Below are 17784 nucleotides of genomic sequence, written 5' to 3'. Positions count from 1 at the left end.
ATATATTTTAAAGTTAACCTTAGTGTGAACTATGAACTTTGGGTTCATGGTGTGTAGGTTCACAGCCTGCAATGAATGCATCACCCTGGTGCAGGGCATTCACAGTAGGGAGATTGTACATGTATAGGAACACTATGTTCTTTCCATTCAATCTTGCTGTGAACCTAAAACTGTTCTAAAAAAGTCTGTTTTTGAAAAAGGAGGAAAAGCAGATTTGCCTGTTTATAATCACTTATCTCTGGAAGGAAAACAAGAAACTGACAATACTGGTTATCTGGCGTCGTTGGAAGGAGGCTTTTCACTGTTCAATTTTTTGTACTTTTAGAACTTTAAACTGTAAGCTTGTATCATCTAGTCAAAAAATTAATAAAATTTTTAAAAATTAAAAGATCATACCTTCTGGAAATCCTAAAGCAGTTATTTAAAATGATGAAAAAGCTTTATATACAAACATGTTTCACTGCCAAGTTAATAATATTAATAGCTAACAGGAGTACATACCACGTGTCAGGCGTTGCACTAAGTGCACTAGCTGATTTATAAGGAAAAAATGGCATTAATTTAAATATCAAACGGTAGGGAAACAAGTCAGTAAATTGTGAGGAGGTCAATAAGAAGTTAGGCAGCATTAAAATGAGGTTTATACAAAGTCTGTAACAGTGGGGCCAAAGGCTAACGTTAAATCAAATAGCAACATGTAGTACAATAATCAGTCTTTTTTTTAATGGAAGAAAGAAATGCTAAACAGAAAAAAGGCTGGAATAAATATACTAATTATGTTGGTTAAAGCATGTAATTTTAATTTTTTCCACTCTTATAAGTGTATTTCAATGAGCACACATACTTGACAATGTTGGCATCTCACACAATGGAAAGGTTCAGTGATGGAAAATTACCTGAGTTTGGCACTACAAAAAGTGGGATCTAGATTGGGATTCAACTCTGACATTACCTGTTTGACTTTAAGCAAGCTAAGTATCTTCTTTTTCCTTGACTCTGGAATGTGGAAAATGTACCCTTTCTTACAAGGGTACATTTAATGTTAGATGTGCTTGTTTCCGTTAAGTTGCTTATTAACACTGCATGAAGCACCAGCAAAGCATCCTTTGATTTCTTTGCTTCTTTTGAGGTGTAAGAAGCCGTTCTTTGTTGTAAGGAAGCATCCCCACCACACATCCCCAAAATGCTGTTCTCATCTTGGCCCCACCTGCAGGCACCTGAGAACTCAGTATCTCCTACCTTCCTCTTCCCTCAAGAGGCTCCCCCTGAGTGTCGTGCTCCTAGAATTAAAAACAAGTAAAGCCATGTCCTCCTCAACAGTCTTTTATTTTCTTCTGTCTTCTGCTGCCTCTCTCTTCTCATGTGCATTCTCCTCACCACTAACCACCCCCCAACATGTCCTGCAGCATAAATTTTTATTCATTTGGTGTCTTCCTTTTCCATAGAAATGAGAAGTCCAGAGCTTGAAGTGAAATTACATCCAACAATGGGAGGCATCAAAATCTAAAGCTCTTCAGAGTACCCAAAATGTCCACTCAAATCCCAGTAATTTCTCTTTTCTCTGACAAAATCTGAATTTTTTTCAAGGATAAAATGGTCTTAAATGTGTTCTCCTATTTAAATCTATACATTATAGTTTTAAATAGCCCTCTGCAGATTAAGCATGAAATCACAGCCCAATTAGAAGAATGTTCTTTTTAAAAAATACATTATGAGAACCAAACAAAAACCTAATGTTGAACTTTGTTTGCAATACTCGTAAGTAGACTATACACAGGACCTCATGCACACTAAGCATGCACTCGACCACTGAGCTATACTCACCGCCCTGCCCAATAACCAGATTTTTATAAACTTTTGGAATATCTTTCACTCAAAAATCAATTACAGGTAGTTAGTTATTATATACAATTCATTTTATTCTCAAGAGAACCCCTAGTAAGTATCATCATTCTTGGGGGGGGGGGATGGGAAAAACAGGCTGAGAGAGACAAGATCATACACTCATTAAGCAGCAAGGAAGGCATTAAACTCAAGATTATCTAGTTTTGAGTGTATTTTCCTAAATTTTAGGACACATTTCCTCTTGCTCAACATACAAAACATTCATCCCAGCTGAAGACTGAGTCATAAACTCCTAAGAATTTTTTTAAATGTGTTTTCATAGAAGTCTTTCCACCCTGGTTATATCCCAAGCTTTATTCTGCAGCATGAAGTCTCTGATGTCGAACAAGCGCTGAGCTGTGCCTGAAGCATTTCCCACAGTCAGCACATTCATAAGGTTTCTCTCCAGTATGAATTCTGTAATGTTCACTGAGGTGTGCTTGCTTGCGGAAGGTTTTTTCACACTCGCTACATTTATAAAGCTTCTCTCCAGTGTGAGTTCTCTCATGGTCGACAAGGGAAGAGTTCTGAGTGAAGGCTTTACCGCATTTGGTACATGTGTAGGGCTTCTCTCCCGAATGGATTCTCTGATGCTGCATGAGGCATGCACTCTGATTAAAGGCCTTCCCACAGTCTTCACACTTATAAGGTCTATCTCCAGAATGACTTCTCTGATGACGAGTAAGGCATATGCTCTGACTGAAGGCTTTGCCACATTCACTGCATTTATATGGTTTCTCTCCGGTGTGAATTCTCAGGTGTTTGGTAAGAGATGGACTCTGACAAAAGGCTTTGCCACATTCAACACATTTATAGGGTTTCTCACCAGTATGAATTCTCAGATGCTGGACGAGGACTGCTTTTGTTTGAAAGGCTTTCTCACATTCATTACATTTATAAGGTTTCTCTCCCGAATGAATCCTCAGATGTTGAGTAAGATTTGACTGTTTACGGAAACAAGTTCCACACTCAGTACACGCATAGGGCTTCTCTCCCGTGTGAATCCGCTGATGCTGGGTCAGAGATGATCTCTGAGTAAAGAATTTTCCACATTCACTACACTTTGAAGGTTTCTTCCGCATGTTAAGTTTCTGATGTTTCAACTGCAGTGAAATCTGGCCAGGACTCATGCTGCTTGTAAAACACAATGAAGGAGCTTCCAATAGGTTCCAGTTTAGAGGAAACTTTCTCTCACATTCATGATACTTACAAGGTACTTTCTCAAATATGATTATCCTTAGAATAACACTGTTCTCCTGGAAAGCTCTGTGTGCATGTGGTGTCCTCCCAGTCGTGCAGAATTTCCCCTCCTAGTCCTCCTTCATGCATCTTCAACTCCTCCTAATGTGAACCCCTAAAGACCAGGCTCTATGACCCTCCACATTTTTTTTCAAGTCGTTTAACACTTTGCCATCAGGCTTGGTCTTCTTGCCTGAAAAAAAAATTTCACAAAGGAAAATGTTCTCCATGCAGAGTAAGAGACCTGCATTGCAGAGTCCTGATTTTTATCCTCTTCTCAAGAATAGAGATAGGAGATCGCAATGACCTGGGGAAAAGATAAGAATAGGTGATAGGGACAAAGAGATGAAGTAGTGACAGGTCTTAGGAAATCTATAAAATGCCCTATTGTGACTGATTCTGAAACATTCAGATACTAAAAACTGATCCAGGCTGCCTCTCTCACTCCCTCTTCTTCGGAGAGACTGCCCGCACTCTCCCTATGGAGTGCATACCTACTTTCACTCCAACCTGAGTACCCAACCCCCACACCTCGTGGCCTTTCTCTCGCCTTTTGAAACAGCCTACAGTCTATATAGTATGTATCTCTCTAAATAAATCTATCTTTACTCAAAACAAAAAACAAAAAATTGATCGTGGTAATCCGGGCTCCTCCAGAGTGATGAACAGTAGGAGAATGTGAAAGCAGTAAGTACACTAATCTTTGGTAAATTAAGTGTTGGGGAAAACTACTATCCACCTATATAGTCTCTACTCTTCAAAAAACAGATGTAAAGTAGTTATAATTTCCTTAGGTTGCCTATGAGCAACTATTAGCACATTAGTGATAACTGAAGAGTTTCTCTTTCAAGATCTAAAAGGTGATCCGGGCTGTAACTTTTGCTAGGTCCACGTCACCAATCCTCCCTTATTCACTCACCTTGACAGGTATCTCTTTGGACCCGTCGCTCCAAAACATTCAGTATCTGTCACTCTCCCTCGAGGTACAACTGGGAAATCTTTAAGTTTAAAAACTAGAGTACTGCTTAATGAAAGAAAAAAAGATACCACTGTTTTGTTTACAGAAAAATAAGATAGAGGTGGTTCTTAGGGAAGAAGCCCCCATTGGACAATAACTTCACTACAGCATTGTGGTCCAGGATCTGGCCACAAAAATGCTTCAGAATCTAATGGGTACTAATCAAATTCACAAGGAGAATGATGTAGAAAACAGAAAGTCACTTTACTAATTCACAATGAAAAAAATGTTATGCTTAATGTCCAGCTGGTTAATACATTCTCTCTACTATAAAAAAACTGAATGGGAACCAAATCATGTCATCAGGACACTCCTTAGGAAGCACAGAATTGGAGAAAAAGTGGACTCCTTAGACAAACTTAACAAGATCAAACTTTGAACCTGATGCTTTGATAAAGATGCAGGGAATCAGAGAACGGATATTCAGGTACAACACATCAGAGTGACCTCTTCTCTGGTTGGTCTGGAGACACCAACACATTCTTATTCCCTGAGGCTCCCTTCTATTTTAGTTTTCTAATTATACAAGTGACACATGAATATATCCTCACTTCAAAATACTTAAGATAATATGAAAGCATAGAGGATAAAACAGTAATTTTATAACCATTACCACCCGACTCTACCCAAACAAACCCATCTCCTTCCCAGAGATTATCATTATTAAGTTTGGAGTATATTCTTTCAGTCTTTTTCCTATGTATTTTCTACACACATATAGCATTTGATTCCTTTTACATAAATAAAATTGTTAGATGCTGTTATGCAATTTGACTTTTTTTCACTAAGGAATGTGTCTTCATGACCACTTCATGTTGGTACATACAGATCCAATGAGACTGGGAGTCAACTGGTACACACTGGTGTATCTGCACAAATGGCTTAGTCAGAGATTGATCTGATTTTCTTTTTTCAATCATACTGAATGAATCTTATTGTGTAAGACAGTCAGTCCAAAAATGAAATTACTCAAAATCCTACCACCCAGAGGAAAAGATAGTTGGTATTTGGATGAATTCCCTTCTAGCCTCTCTCAGTGCATATACAGACAAACATGTATACAGGTATTATGTGTTCGTATCAGACTAGACTGAATTCTTCAGGTCATAAATAGTCATATCTATTTACACTGTTCCCATAACCTAAAAATCCAGTTCACTCAGTATTCTTACTCAGTTTAACAGATACCCAGGCTCCATACTACTTTCTGATGGCCAATAACAATGGCTGTTGTGATTATGCAGGATCTTGTTCCAAACAAGACCAGCTCACTGCATACTCTCTGAGGAAACAATCCCCTTCACCATGGGTCTTCCAATAACTTACTATCAGTTTTCCCAGATCTGATAGCCACACCATTAAGGCATCATCCTGAGCAGTTCAGTGAGTGGTTTCAGGGTGTTCCACCACATGACTGCAGACAGGTCTTGCTGCAGTTCACATACATGTGATAAGAATTTACCGCACCCTTTGATCTATCCTATAACCAACTACTCCCTAGCCTTCTTTCACAACAGGCCACTCTCACTCTGATTTTAGTAAGATGGTCCCACATCTGGGTGTTTCTGTGTTTTGAGTCTGCAGTTGAGGTACAGTGGTCACTGGTAGATCCACCTTAGGTCTGCCTAATGAGCACCCCCATAACAACCCATCCTGGGCTCTCTAGTCAGATTTCACTTACCGATAGACAAACTGTTAGGAACACAATTGATTGTTTCTGTCTGGTTTGTCTCTTGGGGACTCTTCTCAAGAGGAAGAGCAGGAATCTGAGGCCCAGATGGAGGAGAAAAAGCACCTATAAACTGTCAGCCTACTTCCTTCATACTCTGGATTCAGGGGAACCCAGAAATAGCCCATCCTTAACCAAATGACTATTTTAAGTCTGAATGAAATAATATCACTGTTCTCCTACAAGAGTACGGCCAATGACAAAGAAGTCAGTGAGACATGACAACTCACAAAGAAAGAGGGCAGGTGCTCTTAAGGACCAAGCATCTTGAGGTAAAAATTCCTCCACAGGAGGTAAGATTTGAGCCCAAAGCTCCCCGCCCCCCCGCCCCAAACCTAATGCAGAAGCCACTGACTACAAAACTCAAAGACGGTGGGGCTACAGTAGAGGCACTGAGATAAGCACCAGGCTGAGTCAAGAGGTCTGGGTTCTAGTCTCTGCTCGGCCACTAACTTGTTCAGTGACCTTAAGCAAGTCACTCAGTTTCAACTGGGACTTTTTTTCTTATCTGTGAAATGAAAGTGAAAAACTAAATGATATCTAAAACTTCCTCTAGTACCAACATTCTGTGATTCTTTGACTCTAAAAACAGATGGGAAAAGAGCAAAAACCTCAAGGTAAGCCCTTCCAGTCCCTCTTTCATTGAAACTGGTTATTCAGTTCATTTTTATGAAAAGTAATGAGCAGCTACTATGTGTCAAGCAGTGAGATAACCTCTTGTTAGGAATAGGCTGAGTCAACAGCAGACTAACAACCCAGCTGTTAGTCTCCTACAATCAGAGGTGGAGAATTTCAGGAAAATAAGACTGCCTCTGTGTGAAGCAGAATCTCCAACAAAAGACAGTGGAAGATGTTAAAGATCCCTCCAAACAGGAAATATTTTAAGAACTCCTCTGAAAAGCAAGGAAAGAACACTGTATCAAAAGGCAGGGATCCAGTTTCTAGTCTAATCCATCTCAACCCACTAGCATCTCTCATGTGACGCTGAAGAAACTATTTTCAAACTTCTAATTAGACTAAGTCAAACTTCTAAACAATTCTAATAGGTCAAGTAAGAACCACCATACCTCTTCCTTGTGGAAAAGTTTTCTTCACATTTCCAAGGCACTTCCTCAACATTCTGAAAAAATTCACGTGTCTACTGCAGCACTTTACACTGTATGTTTAATACTCTGATTACATCCCACCTTCCTCCACTAAACTTGAAGACAAGTATGGCATGGACTCGGGGCTAGCAGTCTCTGGGTTTGAATCCCTGTTCCAATATTTATTAGCTAAGTGATACTGGGTAAGTAACTGAACCTTTCTGTGTTCCATTTTTTTCAAATATTAAATGGAGCTGATACAAATAACTACTTCACAGGGTTGTAATGATGCATAAATGAGTTAATCCGTGGAACGGATTTAAAATACAGGCTGATAAGCATTCAACAGTTCCTGCTGTTAAATTATTGAGTCTGTACGACTTCAAACGGCACCTATTTGTTGCTATTTCAGAGTAACGAAAGGAAGAAGCTAACTCGCAGAAATACTCATTCAACCCGCTCAACTTTGTGAAGTGGCAAAGCGCGGAACAGCTTCTGGAACTCAGAAAAACGGGAAGTAACTCAAGAGTTCGCTTGCTCGCTCAAGTACGTACAAATAAAACCCGGGCCTCCCGACCCCCAGGCCAGGGCTCTCGAACAGCCTTCCCCCCTCTCTCCAGGGAGAATCGGCCTCGGCAACAGGCCTCGGCTCCAAAGGGCCCTGTTCGGCCAGAAAGAAGCCTTCTCGGACCAGCCGCCGCCCGGGGCCGCCAACTTGGCTCACCAAGGACTCCGCATGCTGCCAGCCGCCTCGCCTATGAACCCTTGTGCGCCTGCGCGCTTCCACGACGCCCGTGGTACGTCGGCGCGCTCCCAGGGCTCCAGCGTGACGTCACCACTCCGCGCCACGCCAGCGACCACAGCCGTCCCCCCGCCCCCCCCCGAGAAAACAGTCGTAAACCCATCTGTGAATCCCCCTTCCTGGATTAAGGAGGCCGAACGCTACTGAGAGTAGGGGCCGCCACAAGGAGCTCTTACTACAGGTTTATTCACCCGGAAACCCGACCACATTTATCTTCCTAAAAACTCTTGGCCATGTGTCCTTTGGAGGTCTTCTAAAGGTATTCCCAAGGCTGGCTTCAACCCTCCTTATACTCATTCTCACCCGCCAGATAACTAGCCTCATAGGAACCCCGAACACCCCCAGGGCTTCCTGATCTGTGTTCAGTAATCGGCTAAAAGACAAGAGCTCTGCTTTGGGCATAAGTGCCAGATTCAAAGTGAGTGAACTTGGGCACGTTACTTTACCTGTCCGTGCCTGTTCCCTCACTTATAAAACAAAGACATTAATGACATCAACTCTCATAGGGTTGTCGTGAGGATTAAATGAAGTTAATTTGTGTAAATTACCAAGAGTTTCTGGTACTTAGAAATGCTCAATAAACGTTCGTCCTTTCATGTTCCTCAAATTCCAGCTACAGTCCTAATGCAGTCTTGTTTGCATTGGTTTCCAGGACCTTTCCAGCCCTCAGGTGGTGCCCCTGCCTCCCTTTTACAAAAATTTAGATCTTGCTGACCCTCATTCAGGAACTGTTCGTGCATCAAGGCTCATCCTGACACATGTATTCCAGGGCTCAGGCAGGGGCAGTAGGGCACCTGATCCACTTTCAGGCATTCCTACTGATCTGCATGCTCAGGAAAATTACCATATCCTTAGTGTGCAGTTGTAGGCACTCAATAAACACTTAATAAATGAATGAGATGCAGTAGAGAAGTCACCTGCTCAAATTTCCAGATAGGCTATTTTCCCAAAATGGAATCCCTTTAGGAGGCTGAAAACGGGAGTGAAGATGACAAAGACTGAAACCATCACTAACCATCTTCAGCTAAAAGGGGACTCTTTGTACAACTGTCAACTGACATGCCACGGAACAATAATGTTGAGCTTGCCTTTCTTTTCACCAAGAGTCACATTTTCAGCATTTCTTTGGAATCAGATAGCAAGTTCTTCCTTCACAGCCCTAACATCCCACAGGCCAGAAAGCCCTGGCCTACTCATGTTTCCACTTTAAGGCTTCAACGACTCTCTAAATCAGCAGGCTCTGCTGGGTGGAAACTAACCCTGGAGTGGGGTACCCTAGGCAGAGCAGGTTACTAGAAACAAGAATCTGGGGCGTAACTGCAGTTTGGGATGAGCTTTTTCAATGATAGGTGGAAAATGGATTGGAGGTAGGGACACCAAAAACATTCCACGAAACTAAAATGATCCTAGTTCTACTCTAGCCATTAGCTGCAAGAGTGAAGCTAGAGCCACCTGGGGTCATGACTAGATTTCCACATTATGTAGGAAGAAAGATGGGGTCAAAATGCAAAACCAACTTATTTCTCACCCTCACTTACATGCAGTCAGGTCTGATTCCGAGGGCCAAAAATCTTGATCTAAAGTGAGCTCCTTCAATTCTCAGGAGGAGGGCATAACAGACACAAGTGAAGAGGCATCATGGAGCAGAGGTGCAACCAATGAAGAGAAATCTGAGGGAAAAGTGAGGACACTGGAATTTCAGTTTCACCTGACACTTACTAGCTGTGTGAACTGTGTGACAAGTCCAACCACCTTTCAATTTTCCCTTTTGTTGTTTTGAGGGCCTCACGTGGCTTCATTCCATGTCCTTCTGAAGTCACAAATTAAGTTTCAGCACACTGAGTATAAGTGACACATTCCAGTTCTTTATCATTCCAGAGCCCAAGGAAAGCCATAAGCTCAGAAAGTGCTTCTATTTTGGGGTTCCCAAGCTCACCTGCTCTCCTACAAGGCCAGCATCACTGCTCAGCTCCTGTCTGTCTGATTTCATGGATATTCCACTTGACATAGCTGTGCTTCTCTGTGCATCTACTGCTGCATGTATTTTCCTCTTCCTGTTTATCCTGACAACATATCTGAAAGCACTTTGTTAAAGTCTGATGACACACTTAAATGCCTACTTTGTAACAAAACAAAAAAGATTTTTTTTTGCTACCTATTACTTTATCTCATGAGATCCTGTTTGTATCAGAGTGGACTACATACTTGGTATCTTGGGAAAAAGTCCAGAATTCTTGCCTCTGGAGAACACTTTAAGACACATTCATGTACTCACCATACCTCCTTCCTGCTGGTAACTGTGGATCTAAGTCACAACCTGTAGGTGGACATGGAGAAGTGTCTCACTCAATTTCAGTTGGGCCCAACAAATATGTATTGAGCACCTTCTCACCGCCAGAGACTTTGGATACAAAGATGAATAAATTTCACATGGCCCCTGCCTTGAGGGAGTTGACAGTCCAGCAAGAAGAGAAAGATTTGCAAACTAGCTATTACAGCCTATTATGATACATAAAATGATGATGGTACAAAATACAGAAATTTAAAAAAAAAGTGAGGTCACAGGCTTTAAAGAGATATTGCCTGGGCACATTCAAAAGTGACAAATACGAGCCTTTCAGGCAATCAGAAGCAGGGAAAGGGAACAGTATGTGCAAAGGTGCCAAAGTAGAGTCCAGTGGTGGTGCTGAATCATAGGAATTTGCACTATGGAGCAGAATGTGCCAGGCAGGGGATGTCGGCTGAGAATGGTGATGCAGGCATGGGCCAGATGAGGATGCCCCCTTGAGGCTAGAACTGTTCTCAGAGAGGACAACAGAGTTGCCACAGTTGTCTTGCGAAGACCATCCAGAAGAAATGTGAAAGATAGCCTAGTGGGGCCAGACACTGTGAGACTGGTTAGGTAAGTAGAAAAATAGCCTAAAAAATAAACTGGGGAGCTGGAGTAAAGCAGTAGCGGTGGAGATGGGCTCCAGATTTAGGAGAGAATGTCAACAGGATATGGTGGCTGACTGGATATGAGGGAAGCCTGAGGAAGAGGGCAGTTCCTATATGGGGCCCAGTTAGAGTGACTAGGCACATGGTGAGCCAGCAACCAAGAGAAAATCAGGAGCAAATAGTGTGAGAATATGGGGTGAGGGTAGTGTAATAATGATGAGTTCCTTTTCTTCCTGTTTCCCCAAGAACTGGAAATGGTACCAGACTCTCTTAGTCTGAGGATTAAAAAGTCTTGTTTCATCGATTCCGTTTTAGAAAATCCTTCTAACAAGGATTTAGGCATCTCTCACCCTTAGGTTTTCCCATTTCTTCCTCAAGAAAACTCCCCCTGTCCTCTCTAATCTCCACTCAAGACTCTAAAGATAGGGGCATATTAATATTACCCTAAATACCTACTGATCAGGAAGGCCCTCAAGTTTTTGGTGGGCAAAGCTTGATTAAAATATACTTATTCAACAAATAAATATTTATTGAACATTTACTAGGTACCAGCAGTGACTTCCATAGTGTTTTTTTTCATTTAGAAAATAGAAATAAATTGACATTTGCTTTTAGCAGACTATATTTTTTCTCATAAGCATAAAAAATAAAGTATTCATAGTTATTTTTGCCCATAGGATATTAATTTACTCAATTATTAGTTGCCCTATGGCAGGCTTTGAGAACATAATCTTTATAGCTGAAGAGGGAAAAAGTGTGTTATTTCTGCTACATTTCCATTACCGGCAATTAACTGCTCGAACCAATGCTTGTAAGGGAAAAAATCAATACTGAGTTCCAAATAATCAACCATTCCAGAATTAACTTACTTCAGTGGTTTTTAATAGTCATATTTTAAAAACTATATAAGCTTCAGAGCAGAGAAGCTATTTCAAATACCAGTCAAAGGCAACCCTTACTCAATCTTCCAGAGCTGAATCCCTGGGTAGTCGTTAAGAACATGAGAATGAAGAAATAAAGGGAAACATGTCCTTTCTTTCTCTAAAAAGAATAAAATACCATCACAGTCATAGCAAAACGTGCTGTCCTGATCTTCAGGGATTTGAAAAAGAGGTAATTCTTTCTTGAATTCTTTCCAAATTCATTCCATGAGAAGTGTTTCCTAAGCTACTCATAATCCACAGGGAAGGATAAGTACCCAGGAGTAAGAGAGTCTCAGTCAAAAGAGAAACATGAGATCTAGTGAGTCTATGGTGACAGCCACTATTGCCAGGATTACACAAAACCTAGCCCTCCCTGCTACAGTGGTCAGCACTCTCTCAGGGACTGGCCCAGCAGCCCCCAGGCCCAGCCAACCTGGAAGGCTATTGTCCATCATCACTGATGTTTTCTCCTCTCTAACAGCTAACAAACTAAGGCCCACTTTGTTAATCCTAGTGGCCCCCTCTCCCCTGGTCCCTGTGCACTAATGGCCCAGCCAAATTTACAAGAGACAAGAGGACACCCTAGTGCATGACAGGGATGTGTGGGTGGCTTGCTCAGTCACATGCAGGCTTCCTGCTCTGAGGCCTCTCAGCACTAGTGGCCTAACACAAACCATTTCCCTTCTGGATAAGCCAACATTCCTCTGGGACAGCAGTTAGGTCCTCCTCTCTGTGACCTTCTGAGCAGATCTGACTTCCTTCCCACAAACTGACATCATTCAAGAGAAGGCTCTCTTGACCTTCCATTTCCTCCTTAGCCCCACTTCACCTTCCTGTTTGAAAAGATCTGGAAAGATCTCCCTCACCCTAATAAAAGCCTTCTTCAACAACATTTCTATAGCAATCGGCTCAGTTCTGGCCACATATCCCTTTATTTGGTGAATGAATGAATAAGGACTCTTTGTTTTCACTTCTTTCTGTCCCCCTTCGTTGGACCACTTCCACAGCTGGGCAGCCTCCCCACAGAAGCATGCTCAGAGCTGCCTTGGGTATCCAAAGGCCACTCAGCACAACCTCAGAACTGCCGCCACTTTGACACTGACAATCGGTGTTTGGAGAAGCACCTCAGCCTCCTGGCAAGTGAACACAGGTGACAGGTTGGAAAGGTGAGGCAGGGGTACAGTAAGGGAAACACAATGCTAACTTCACCAAGGGCACCTCAGGTATGAGAGTGCTGTGAGGAGAGAGGAGGGGCAAGGGGCAAGGAGTTATCTGAAAAGCAGGATTTCCTACCCTGTATTCCCAGATGCCCACCTGGAGTAGGCACTGCATTCTCCAAGCGCCCACCTCCATTCCTGGAAATACTCTTCCAAGTGCAGTATCCCAGAGTCCCTCATCATTCCCTCCAGGACTCTGCCTGTCCCCCTCCCCTCAGCCAGATTCCCAGTCACTCTCTTTAGAGAAACCGTCATAACCTAAATGCCAGGTTTATTCACCACCGTGAAGTTTCTGATGTCTGAAAAGGACTGAACTATGTCTGAAGAATTTTCCACATTCGATGCACTCATAGGGCTTCTCACCAGTGTGAATCCTGTAGTGCTCACTAAGGTGTGCGTACTTGCGGAAGGTCTTCTCACACTCACTGCATTTGTACAGCTTCTCGCCAGTGTGAGTTCTGTGATGTTCAGTAAGAGATGTGTTGTGAGCAAAGGCTTTCCCACATTCTTTACATTTATAGGGCTTCTCTCCAGTATGAATTCTCATATGCTGAGTGAGACAGGTATTCTGATTAAAGCCCTTCCCACATTCGTTGCATTTATAGGGTTTTTCTCCAGTGTGACTTCTCTGATGCCGAATAAGGCAAATGCTCTGAATGAAGGCTTTACCACATTCGCTGCATTTGTAGGGTCTTTCCCCAGTATGAATTCTCTGGTGCTTAGTGAGTGGGGTGCTCTGAGCAAAAGCTTTGCCACACTCCTTACATTTGTAGGGTTTTTCTCCAGTATGAATTCTCTGGTGTTTAATAAGGGATGGACTCTGACAAAAGGCTTTCCCACATTCCTTACATTTATAGGGTTTCTCTCCAGTATGAATTCTCTGATGCTGAGACAGGTTTGCCTTTGTATGGAAAGTTTTTCCACACTCTTCACATTTATAGGGCTTTTCCCCAGTGTGAATTCTCTGATGTTGGGTAAGATTTGAGTGTTTGCGAAAAGAAGAGCCACATTCGCTACATAAATAAGGTTTCTCACCAGTGTGAATTCTCTCATGATGGATGAGGTGCGTGTTCTGACTGAATGCCTTCCCGCATCTATTACATTTGTAAGGCTTCTCTCCAGTGTGAATTCTCTGGTGCTCGGTGAGATGGGAATGATTGCGGAAAGAGCTCCCACATTCATTACATTTATACGGCTTCTCTCCAGTGTGGATTCTCTGGTGCTGAGTAAGAAATGATCGACATCGAAATGTTTTCCCACACTGCTCGCATCCATACGGTTTCACTCCGGTGTGAATTCTTTGATGTCGAACAAGGAATGAGCTGCGACTAAAGGTTTTCCCACATTCCTCACATGGGTAGGGTCTTGTGTGGGTTCTCTGGTGTTGGGTAAAGGATGAGCTCTGACTAAAAGTTTTTCCACATTCGCTACATTTCCAAGATGTTTTCTGTGTAGAGAGGCCTGGATATTTAGTTTTGTCTGAAATCTCACTGGAGTGTATGCTGTCTGTGTCCCACTGATGGAGGTTCCCTTCTGTAGAAACCCTGAGATGTGTAACAAGGCTTGAGGTCAAAAGCAGTCTTTGCTCAAGGTTATATTCTTGGCTAATTATTTCTGAAGGTGCTTCCTTGTGGATGAAAGTTATTCCTCCAAAACGTTCATCTTGGAAAAGGCATGCTTCAGGAACCTCTCTGGGAGGGTTTTCCTTCATGCTCTTACATACATATTTTTCTTCAAATGTAGGATTCTGGCACTGATCCTCGAGGCATCTCTTTGCTGCTATCCCTGGCAAGTCAATTTCAGAGCCGTCCTGCTCCAGAGCAGGCTTGTTCACCCAACCTGAAAGAAACCATCTGAGTGAATGTCTCTTGTACAAGGCAGAGTGGAAGCCCCTGAAGTTTTAGGGACCTAACTTTGACAGGTCTCAGTAACAGCTGATGAGTAACGACCAAAAAGAGTGAGGGGGCAAGTAATTCCAAGATGCAGGTGGAGGAGGAGATCTGCATCAGGGCAGGGGACCAGCATTAATGAGGAGCCCACGCAGTGGGCAGCTGCAGACACCAAGGAAGAGAGACAATCAGAGACAAGGGAGCTAAAGGGAAAAAAACACATAATAACTAAAATTAGGGCAAGACTGGAAACATGGATGGTTTGTATTCAAAGAGTGGATAATGGGAGAATGTGAAAGCGCAAAATACTGGAAATGAGATCAAATGCCTATTGGGGGGAAAGCCGGCCCCAAGAGATGCTCATGCACAAACACCGCTGACATCCTTAAAATAAAGGGTAATTTTCCCTCCTGAGCTTCATTCAGTTTCTCTTATAAGAGCTCTAAAGCCCTCCTATTTCTCCCATGGTCTATCCTTTGCTCACCTGGACAAATCTCTCTTCCAGTCTCTCTCTCTTCAGCTTCTTGCATATTCAACATCCACAAATCTTCTCTCTGCCTTGACTGTAAAAGACTTCAAGGTTGGAAAACTGGGAGCCCTGCTCATAGGGGGAAAAAGGTAGGGGAGGGGATATCACTGCCCCAGGAAACAGAAAAATGAGAAAGAGCTGTTGCCGAGGGACACCACCTAATAACTCACACAAAACCTGACAGGACAGGGGTGTGACTGCATCACCAAGAGTCAGGGGTGGCTGCCAGCTTTCTAGGTGCACAGACTCCATTTGTCAGTTGTCCAAGAAGTGACAGCCAGACAGGCTGATATATTAGCAAACACTCAAGCACTTGATAAATAAATCAGAATGTTATTTATAACCATAAAGTAAATAGGAATATTCATGTCAATTAGTGTACCCTGTCTACTACATAATAATATATGAGAAGTCAATTAATATAACTAAAAGTGCCCAGTGAAATGGCCTCAAAGCAAGGCTAATGCATTAAATCTGATTCACCCACCTCCACTGTAGGTCAAGGAGCTGGGCAGTAGTGAGGGAACTCTCTCTATTTGATACAACCTAGAGATGCACTGATTGTCTTTTCTTCTAGATGTCATAGCAATTAAAATTTTTTTCTTCAGGTATAGCTCAATATAACAGTGTAGCCTGCAGTTAAAAACCACTTTAATTGTGAAATAATTTTCAACTTACGAAGAGTTGCAAAAATAATACAGAGAGTTTCTGCTTGATTTTGGAAAGTCAAAAATCATAACTGTTCATCCACCAGTTTCTCTTCATGTACCCTGAAGTGAAAAGTAGAATTCGAGGCCTTATTTCAAGAAAAACGCCAAGACAGAGAGATGGTTTACCATCAGCATAGGCTGTCTGCTGAAGTACATAATAAGGCTGCCCCTGTGGGCTTCTCATCAAGGCCTGTGCTTCTGTGTTAAGTTTTAAAAGTTTAAGAGGATCCTGTCTGGGATTTCCTGATCTGCTTCCATAGGAGGGACATAAAATGGACCCACTGCAGAATTCTACAGAGACTCCTGCAGTAGAGTGGGCTTTGGATATAATCAGAGCCAGACAGCAGAGAAGAAGTCAAACATGCCCCCACCCACCCACAGCTCACATCACAGCTGGACAAAGACATTAAACCAGGAGTTACAAATACAGGAACTATAGAGGTAGAAATATGGGGTGCTATGGAATGTAGGGCTGAGGGGACCTAATCTAATCTGGGAAAGAAAACCTCCCTGAAGAAGAGACAAGTAAGAATTCAACAGATAAAGACAGAAAAGAAAATACCAGAGAGATGAAATAGAATATACAAAAGGAATGGAGCTCAGTACTTGGGAAGAATGAAAGAGATCTGTAAGGCCAAAATATTAAGCACTAGAAATAAGACATGAAGCCCGAGACAAGCTAAGGCCGGATCAGATATAATCCTGCAACGCATTTTAAGTAATTTAACCTAAATAGGGCAGAAAGCCATAAAAAGGGATTGGAAAAGGTTTGAAAAAAGATGTGACGTGATTAGATTTGCTATTTAAAACAAACAAACACACATCCTTCTGTCCACAGTGCAGAGAAAAGTACGCACAAGGCAGGAAAGGTAGGAGGGAAGGTGAAGGCTGGAAGACCCCCAGGAGGTTGTGTCAGCAGACCAGTAAGGGGGCAACCAACAGGACAGGATGAATACAGAGGGAGGCGTGAGGGAGAAGTTAATGATAATATGCTGGTTTGGGGCTTGAGTGATGACAGTGATACTGAGTGAGAGTGGGAACACTGGTTTGGGAAGCCAAAGGATACATTTAGTTTGAAATACGGAACAAAGGAGACAGGTGTGGGCTGAAAATGTACATTTATGACATTTACTTTAGTCATACAGAAAGTAACTGAAATTCTGGGAGTAACAGATAAAATCATCAAAGGAGTGTAGCTAGGAAACCTCAACACTGAGTTTACACATTTATAAGGAAGTTTAACCTTGGCTTTTGATTTTAGAGATTCCTAATCCCCTGGGAAAAATAAGTAAAATAATTTAATGTGTGACAAAAATTGGCATTTCTTATCATTAAAAAGTTGATTATTCCAAATTATGTTAGGACTGTTGCTTAACTATCTGGAAAAAACACTTAGTGAGACTCCTATCTCACACCACATACCAAAATAAACTGAGTAAAGGGTTAAAAATGAAAAATAAAGCCACAGAATAAAATAGATAAATGATTCATTTTAGGGTCTTGGTAGATTTTTCTAAGCATTATGCAAAAAAGCACAAACTAACTACAAACAACAAAACTAGATAAATCTGGCCACTGAAAAGCAATCATCTCTATATCAAAATACAAATAAAATTATGTTTTTTTAAATGGGGGGAGGTAATTAGGTTTGTTTGTTTATTTACCAGAGGTACTGGGAATTGAACCCAGGACCTCTTACACGCTAGACATGCACCTTACCACTGAGCTACACCCTCCCCACTAAATAAAATTAAAAGGCAAACAATCTAGGAAAAGTATTTTTGACTTATACATCAAGGAGTTGATAGATAAAAAGACCTGA

The 17784-nt window shown here is 42.0% G+C and overlaps 1 protein-coding gene across 10 annotated transcripts in view; it reads right to left on the bottom strand.

The window, feature by feature from the left end:
* Positions 1 to 1007: 1007 nt before the first annotated feature.
* LOC102535243 (zinc finger protein with KRAB and SCAN domains 7-like) overlaps positions 1008 to 17784 on the bottom strand; it is a 99378-nt gene continuing 82601 nt past the window's right edge. Inside the window, exons 1-4 of one of the 10 annotated variants that reach the window (XM_072941104.1) lie at positions 9694 to 9800; positions 9296 to 9427; positions 4043 to 4144; positions 1008 to 3430 (exon numbers count right to left, since the gene is read on the bottom strand). In XM_072941104.1, coding sequence (XP_072797205.1) covers positions 2199 to 3014 — 816 coding nt within the window. In that variant the 5' untranslated portion in view covers positions 3015 to 3430; positions 4043 to 4144; positions 9296 to 9427; positions 9694 to 9800 and the 3' untranslated portion in view covers positions 1008 to 2198. Of the gene's footprint in view, positions 3431 to 4042; positions 6171 to 6937; positions 7913 to 9295; positions 9428 to 9693; positions 9801 to 11554; positions 14674 to 15207; positions 15322 to 17784 lie in introns of those variants that run through there. The other 9 variants (XM_072941100.1, XM_072941101.1, XM_072941103.1 and 6 more) reach the window with 9 other exon arrangements.

This window comes from Vicugna pacos, chromosome 17, assembly GCF_048564905.1.
Source record: "Vicugna pacos chromosome 17, VicPac4, whole genome shotgun sequence".
Lineage (NCBI taxonomy): Eukaryota > Metazoa > Chordata > Mammalia > Artiodactyla > Camelidae > Vicugna > Vicugna pacos.
This window is presented reverse-complemented; position numbering and strand designations above follow the sequence as displayed.